At 35.3% G+C, this 8,884-nt stretch overlaps 1 protein-coding gene across 1 annotated transcript; it reads right to left on the minus strand.

The window, feature by feature from the left end:
- Positions 1-1,499: 1,499 nt before the first annotated feature.
- LOC127186952 (prolactin-7D1-like) lies at positions 1,500-8,443 on the minus strand. Its single transcript, XM_051143224.1, has 6 exons — positions 8,413-8,443; positions 6,179-6,357; positions 5,363-5,401; positions 4,343-4,450; positions 2,317-2,496; positions 1,500-1,706 (listed from the first exon to the last, which is right to left on the minus strand). The coding sequence occupies exons 1-6, from the start codon at positions 8,441-8,443 to the stop codon at positions 1,500-1,502; spliced, it is 744 nt and encodes a 247-aa protein (XP_050999181.1).
- Positions 8,444-8,884: the final 441 nt, after the last annotated feature.

Below are 8,884 nucleotides of genomic sequence, written 5' to 3' on the forward strand. Positions count from 1 at the left end.
GCTGGCCTGTTATACTTGTAGATTAGAGACTTGCCCAGCCAGCTTCAAAGAAGCTTCCTCCTTCAGCAGATGAAAACAAATGTGGAAATATGCAGCCGTACGTAAGCAGAGAGGCATAGACCTTGGAACACACACTCATACATTTGAAGTCTATAGCAAATCTTTCTATTCAGGGCTCAGGGAACTCCGTGGAAGAGGAGATCCCCGTGAAAGAGTCAGAGGGGGTGGAGGACACCAAGAAAACATGGCCTTATAAATCAAGATGGTCAATACTTATGTAAATTCACAGAGACAGCAGAAGCATTCACAAGGCCTGCATGGTTCCGTACTAGATCCTTTGTGTATATATTATGCCTTATAGTTTAGGGTGTATATGGGATTACACAGTGTGCAAATGAGTAGCTCTCCATTTTTTTGTGACTTCTGTTAGGCTCTTTCCCTGTTGTTCGTTTGTTTCGCCTGATTCTGATGTGTTAGTTTTTTTTTGTTTTATCTTATTATGTTACATTCATCTCATTTTTTATTTTATGTCATCATTATCTCTAAGAAGCCTATTTGTTTTCTAATGAAAGAAAAAAAGAGACTGTATTCAGGAAGGAAGGAAGGAGGGAGGAACTGAAAAAGTAGAGGGATGTGGATAATATCATGTAATCATGATATAGTGTATGAGGAAAAAACTATTTTAAATAAATGAAACATAATTAAAAAGACCTTCTCAGCAATCAGTCTTTCCTTCTGTTTTAATCCTGACAAAGTCAAAGGAACATATATAGAGAGGTAGGAAGGGGACAACATTTGTAGGAATGGATGAACTCAGCCTTTCCTATTGTATGACTTCAGGTACAGGAGAAGGGGGCAATATAGTAAGTAATTTAAATAATAGATGATGTGGAAACTGTAACAAATGAGACTTCACAGACATAGAATGAAGAGAATAGATTGAAAATATCTGAGACGTTGCTAAAAGAGAATAATTCAGAACACAATGGTTGGAGATGGAAGGACTAGAAATGGAAAGCCATTTTACGTGTGTATCAATTAATTCACACATATTGACATATTTAAAATTAAATTTCTCTGAGCAGTTAGTCATCATGCAGCATCATGGCAACTTTATTTCATGGAATTTGACTGTGAACATTGTTTTAGAGGCGTGGCCAACTTTCTAGAAATACCCCAATATCTTCAAATCTGCGATAGTACTTTTAGTAGTGATCTCATTCATTGATTCTAATAACTTTGTCTACATTAGCTTTACTGTGGTTCTAAAATAAGCTATGAATTGGCTCTTTTGCCAGTGGAGCGCTATGCTTTTGGATACGAAGATCTTGATGCTATCAATACGTTTCTACCAAGTGAATGAAAGGTAACAACAAATTTTCTTTTTATGCTTTGACATATCTCTTGTCTCTCTTTATTAACAGACACACTGTACTTTAGGATATATTCAAAGGGAATAAGACTACAAGAAGCTTCAAAAAGGTGGATCAGGTAATATCTCAAGATTCTGAGTTGTAGCAGAGGTTACTATGAACAAGCAGACATCTCAGGAGGTTGACATGAAAGTTAAGTATTTGTAGGTCCATATTCAGGCAGTAGGAGAATGTATAAAGAGCATAAAATCGAGTTTCCTCATTATCTGACCGCAAGGAGTCCAGAGCTGACCAAACCGGGTAGTCTCCATTTTCTTCAATTGCAGGATTAACCTATTGACCAGGCATGATACTTTGTTATTATCAGTGTTTGTATTCATTTGACCTTTTCCCTTCTAAATGTTGAATCACAATTAAGGAAGTGTTATAAATGTGAACTTTCAGTAACAGGCATAGATTTCTATGTTTCTATCACAAGACACAGCAGCCCTTTTTGTCATCTAGAAGCAAGACTTATATACACCTTTTTTCATGAGTTAAGTTGATGCCTGATGAAGTATGTTATTTGAAATTAGATGGACAGTATACCAGGATCTAGCAAATTGGGCACACACTTGCATGTGTCCAAGGGACAATGGAAAAACTGAGGACAGCTATTTCACTTCAGAAGCAGTTCATCCAGGGGTGAAGGTTATAAGAATATTTAATGAGTTACTTGTGGGTATGTCACTCAGGCAAGGAAAGAGGCTGTCCAAATGACTTTGAGGACTTACGATGCTTTTTTGTTTGTTTGTTTTTGTCTGTCTTGCGATGGAGAGGCTTAATACAAGGTTAGATGCCAAAATTTTGTTCTTACAATGTGAATTGTTTCAAAATGTATCACTCACTAGAGAAGTCACATCATTCATAAAAAATATAATTGGAAGGTGAGAAAGTTGCTTACCTTGGATATGATCATCATGATGTGCTCAAGAAGGTTTTTGTTTAGGGCCTCAGTGGCTTTGGCCGTGGATAGGATAGCATCAGGGACTTTTGGCATAGCACTGAGTTCTGTTACCAGGTGTTTCAGAGGGTCTTTCCAGGCAAGCAGTGTGTTGAGTATTATTTTCAAAAAGTCTTCAAACTACATAATAGTTAGTGAATAATCATATTAAGATAAGTAAAATACAGAAACATTAATTACACATGACTTTTAATAAAGGACATGAGCTAATGCACCCATTTGTTATTCTTATAGAAAAGTACAGTTTTCTTGAGATGAAAATGATTTAGCAATGTAAAAGTTAAACTATTAACCTATAGCTTGCAAAAATGGAACAGTTTACGTAAATATCAATTTGTCATAAACTATATTATTGGACATGTTCTGTTTTCTGTCTGAAATTCTACTACCTCTCTTTTCTGTAAATACTTTACATATTTGACTGTTTTGCTTGTCCATGAGACCCTAATGTCTTCTTAGGACTGAGGAGGTACCCATTGGACCTAAGTTAGAAAGATTGATTCTACCGGTTTCAATTGCAAATCATTTAATTCATATTTATAACATCAGTAAACTAGGATACTTACAAGATACTCATTATTAATTTTAGAATATTAATACAAAAGAAACTTGAAAACAACATTTCATTAATAAGTATGGTTTCTCTGTCTACAACTCTCCCTCGTTCCTCTGCTCCTCCCTCCCCCTCCCCCCTGCAACCTCGGACAGAACAGAACATTGTTGACAAGGATAGCTGAAGAACAAAGGGGCTCATTGCATGTGTAGAAATCACAATTGAAATTTTGACCCTTCGGTATGTGTCAAGATTGTATACACACCTCATGACTGATGTGAAATATATGCTGTGTTGTTGTCTTTTAACTAATCCAGTGACAACAAGAATGAAGAGCAGTCAGTGGATACCATAATCAAAATATGATAAGCATATGAAAGAAAGGAACAGGTAAAAGTATGGCCTTTCAGGTTGCTGGGAGCATGAGTAAGAGTAGGGGCTTAAGTTGGATAAGGCTCAGAATTCTATTATGACTGTGACTAATTGAAGCAATGACAATAAACCACTTTGTTACATTTACACAGTAGAATAAGTCTCCAGACACATTAGGTCTTCATCTTCCTCACCTTTTACTTTGTGGTTTTTGTGTGATGTTTAAGTAATCTTTTGTCTGTTTTGTTTGTTTGTTTTTGAGAGAGGGTCTCTCTGTGTACCCTTGACTTTCCTGGACTTGCTTTGTAGACTAGACTGGTCTGAACTACAGATTTCTGCCTGCCTCTGCCTCATCTAGTGCTCGGATTACAGGCATGTGCCACTGTACCTGGCTTAAGTAATCTATTTGAGAGTAAGTTATGGTCATGGGTTAGAAAAGAGAGATTGTGACAAAATTTAAGTAAAGCATCTAATCACAACTGAGGAAATGATTTCCTTCTGAGGACCAGTAGATAACATTTTTAGGACTCCCTTGTATGGGTACTTTCAGTTAAGACACAGGAAAAAAATTGTAAAGTTATGAAGTTTGGGACACATAGGTAGATGTCGAACCAGGAGAAGCCTCAGACTCAAGAAGAGTTAAGTTGGTCATAAATAATGACGAGCATGTCAACATGGAGAGATTCTTAATTTATAAGAAAGACAATTGGGTTTGCTTATCTTTGGTATATACAGAAATGTGTTTTGAAAAATAGGTGCTCAGTTAAGTTCAAAGTTTTCTACCGAATTAATTCCTTGTGTTCGGCCATTGCCAAAATAAGACCCTTTAAATATTCAGTTTATAAGGACTCTGCTACACAATTATTTAATATTGAGTTTTCTTTATAACATGTCAAGTGTATATGATGATTTTTGCTTCACTGCTCACTCTAACTCCTATGCCTGCTCTTCTGATTACCCCCTTCTCAAGCTCATAAGAACTTATAGCATGGCAAAGCCAGAGGATTTTTCAGATGTTTAGATGAAAAGCTAAAGACGTACCGAGGTCTTTATGACTTCCTCTCTTGTTTCTGGAACACTGATGGGAGCAGTGTGGCAGTTGTTGGAAAAGGTGGCCATGATCTTTTCATTCTTGGACAAATTTTTTCTCTGAAAATGTTCAAAATGTTTAGTTAATTTCAATTTAAGAATTGAAAAGAATAGAACTGGTGACCAGAATATTAATGTATTTACTAGATAATGTAATTTTTACAAATAAGTGTTGCATGAGATCTAAAATTAAAAGAATGACATTTTATGTAATATTCTGTTTAAATCAGTAACCTCATTTGTCTTCTTGCCTAAATTTTTAGTCTTCCATCCCATTTTTCTTCTTATTATTCTATTGTTCTGCCTCTAGTTCCAAAATATACTATATAAATTGAAGAAAATCCCCAAAAAATTACAAAAGTAAAATCATGGAACATCTCATGGATCATCTTTCAGTACGATTTGAGGCCAAAACCCTAGTGTTTATAGGTATGTATAATTATTTATTGATTTTGGTTTGCTATCAGTTCAAACTCATTCTTCTTTTAGCAATATAAAACTTTTTGTTTTCTTTCTATTTTCATTGAATATATACACCTATAGCATTCAAAGTCTTTCATAAATCCAGAATGAAACTGTGTTAATTCTAATAAAATTAGACATAAAAGGTGGCCATTTTAGGAGATAATAAGCAATGATGAAATTAAAAGCAAAAAGACACCAATTAACATTTACATATTATTGACCATATATTCAAAATATTTTTCTTGCCAAAACTTTTACAGTTTTATGCCCTAGGTAGAGTGATTAAAATATAAATTTGAGAATTATTTGAATAATCAATTTATTCTTCACAAACCATAATCTTGGAATCAGTCCCATTTTTATCCTGCTTCTATTCACTGGGGATATTTTTCACCCAGAAAGGTATTTTATTTGGATTGGGTCTTGTGGCTTTCTCATGCAAGTTACAGTGCACCAATAATCATGGATGCTTTGGAGGAAGAAGACAGAAATCAGTGAGATACTTACAATTCTCATGAACAGAGCAGAAGAGAAACTGTTGGTGAACTAAAACAGAATGAAGGAATAAAATAAAATGTGTGAACAAACGACATAAATCTATTTCATTGTAAATGCAAGACATATGTCCTCTCTCACTAGAGTTTTTACAAGTGCAGAGACACATACTCCTGTTATTTACAAGTGCAGAGACACATACTCCTGTTATTAAAGCCTTGTCTGTTGTATTCTTCTTGATTGACCTTGAAACGTGCAACCTCCAGCCTATTCTACTTCTATCAAAGTCCTCCCATTGAATAAGCTCATTCCCGGGAAACCTTTTAAAAAGTGACTTCTTCTAGCTTGAGGCATTTTTGAGCAGGCAATATATCTATTTCCCTTGTTGACATGTTGCAAGTTTAGATTAGTTCTATTTATTCTTTTCATAACACATTTTCTTTTATGATATGAAGTATGCTAAGTGGAGATGCCACAGACACCGAACTGCTGCAAACAAAGTAAGGAGGCCAGATCCTTCACCAGACACATCTTTCGGGTTTTGTGCCATGACGTAAATTTAAGAGATTTTTTTTCATGTAGGTATGCTGTTTAGAATAGCTACATATAAGCAAATAATTAAAAATAGTGAATAATTTTGTGGGTCTTTAAGATCTGAGACTGCTCCATTCTCCTTTTTTCCACTTTTGAGTACTGTAGACATTCTTTTATATCTAAATATATGTGAGGCACTTGTTGCATAACGCCTTCCATTAAACTATAGTACAGTGGCACTAATCAGCTGAAAACTCCTTTTGGGGAAAAGCCGTAGGTTATGCAGGTACTTACCAATTTCGAACGCAGGTCTAAGGCAGCATCAGAGAGGTTGTTAGAAAGTACTGTGGCATTATCAAACAGGATCCTGAGGGTGTCATCACTGAGGGCAGCCTCACTGACATTCATGGGAGCAGAGTCCACCATTTCCCACAGGAGGAGTTTTGACACAAACAACATCAGGAAAGTCCTTGCTATATAAGAACAGAAGCTATGTACAGCAAGAGCTATTCGTCTGAGGCTTTAATAGTAATATCTCTGCCTGTTTTCCTCCTTTGTATTATCTGGCACTGTAGACCTGTGGCAGTAAATAACACCGCCTGCTGGGGAAATGCAGCTAAATAATTACTTTGAACAAATACATTGTTTGAGAATTTGATGACTTCTCACATCTTTGGATTTCTGTCAAGTATGATTCTGAAATTTCCAAATACTTGGAGCTTACATTAATTGTGAGTGAGTCAATGGTAGTTATTGTCTTGAAGCCTTATTTTGACTTTCAGCTGTCATTCTATGCAAGACTTTGTTCTGCACTCAGTGGAAACATTGTGTTTTTACCAGGAGAGAAAAAAAGAAAAAAACTTTACTGTGTCTTGTTACCTGGTAGGAATGAACACATGACTGCCCAACCCTCAATCATAAGAGTAAGAGACTCCTATCATATAAAGGATTCTGTGTGCTGACTCCACTTTCCTTGAAAGCCTCTAATTGTTTTCTTTGTGAACTTGCCATATAATCCTATGAGTAGAAGAAATTTATGTAATATCATCAAATCATCTTGATGAAAATGAACACTTACAAGTATAACTGATGTTCTGTAGTTTTTAGAATGTGTGGTGGAGAATGCTAATTATCAAGAGTATGGGTATTCTGCCATATGTGGGCATATCTTATGTGTACCTTGGTCTATTATGTAGAATCATGTCTACAATCTTGGTGCAGAGTGTCAGCAGAAACTATTAATTGTAAATAACAAATTTTGCCTTTCATCACATGGACCCAGAAGATCTATTCATCTTGGTTTTATCTACTTTCCCTATCTATAAAACAACTAGCTTTAAATTTTGATGTTTTTTAAATGACCAATGTTGAGTTCATCATATTTCATTTTTCAAGGGTAAACAAAAATCCAGGATGTAACATATCAACAGTGTACTTTCTTAAGAAGACAAACCAGGATATAGAAATCAAGAGCCAAAATCCACTTATCTGTGGAGACACTAGTCTGAAAAACTTTTGTTGTACAAAATCTCTAGTAAATAAAATTGGAAATGTGCATTGTAAATTGGGGGATTTGAAAGGCTCATGGAAAATACCTAAATTCAAATACTCAAAAATAATTTAACATAGCAAAGACTATATGTAAAATGAAAAGAATTTTATATAGACATCTCCCTTTGAACACAATAAACTTATGGTTTCCCAAATTAAATTTATGCACAACAGATATTTATGTTTAGCATAAGAATACATACTGCCCTTCCATGTAATATCTGAAGGATTTTCACAGTCTTAAATGAGTGCAAGGAGCCAATGACTTTAGTGTTTTTCTTTGTATAATCCAACTTATGGTTGTTATATAGGATTTTACTTGAAAATATAGAAAAATGCAAATATTAACATATTTTCCATTTTTGAAAGAATATGTTGCATGTATATATTGTCAAACTTTTATAGATCCATTTTCTAGCCTTGGCTTCTATGTCCTCAAATAGAAAACAATATTTAGTTCATTCTTTTCAAACCAGGACATGCTAAAGTTTTCATTTTGCATTTCCTATACACAAAATGTATAGGCTAATGTGGTATCATTCCCATCAGATATCTCAATTTCTGAAATTCTGGCTTTTTGAGATAGATCATTTCATGTTGTATGTCTCCTGACTATTCAAGGTTATAAAGATATATCATGGCTTCTCCTACAAAGTGTTACTAATATTCATATTCTCTACTTCAGTCACCTAAAATAATGCAAAACATCTCTAGCCACTGTTACAGGACTCCAAGCTAAGATTAATCCTCTTTAAGAAACAGAAACCTCTAAATACACTGTGTGTTTGCTTCTAGAACAATGATTAGAAAGTATTTCTCATACTCACTGGCCTTTACTTCTCTTGGTAGGCATTAATGATGTCCTACATTTCTGATCAGGAAAAACATAACACCAGAAGAGTAAACTGTCCACAACAACTTTGCAATATAATGCAATGCCTGAGCTCACTGGAAGGAATTGGTAAATGGTTACTTACAGGAGCATGGTTGGATCAAGGACAAGGGCATCTCTGCAGAGTCCCAGCACGGGTAGCTGTAGACTCAAGGAATGTACTTCACTGCAGTCCTGCCTTCTACTGCTTCACTCTCCACCTCTTATATAGTCCAGCACAGTACCCCTAAGGCTACACAGTGGTATGAGGAAAAGGAAGCTCACTTCCCAAATCCCCCCTCAGGGCTTAAGTAGGCTATTTGCATTGAGCCCTAATATAGTTCCATGTGCACAGTTTACCTTGTTTTTAGGTTGTGAGTAAAATATAAATTATGCTGTGAGTAACCCCAGATATTTCTTTTTCATAAAGCCTGACATTAATTTCATGCTTTAGGCTAAAGCACGAAATTGCCATCGGTCTTCAGTTTTTTCCTTCAGGCTCTTATATATTTTGATCATTTCCTCTGAAATGTTCAGTGAGACTTGGATGAGGGTCATATATATTTTATTGGTTTTAG

The sequence above is a fragment of the Acomys russatus genome, chromosome 3, assembly GCF_903995435.1.
Source record: "Acomys russatus chromosome 3, mAcoRus1.1, whole genome shotgun sequence".
Classification (NCBI taxonomy): Eukaryota; Metazoa; Chordata; class Mammalia; order Rodentia; family Muridae; genus Acomys; species Acomys russatus.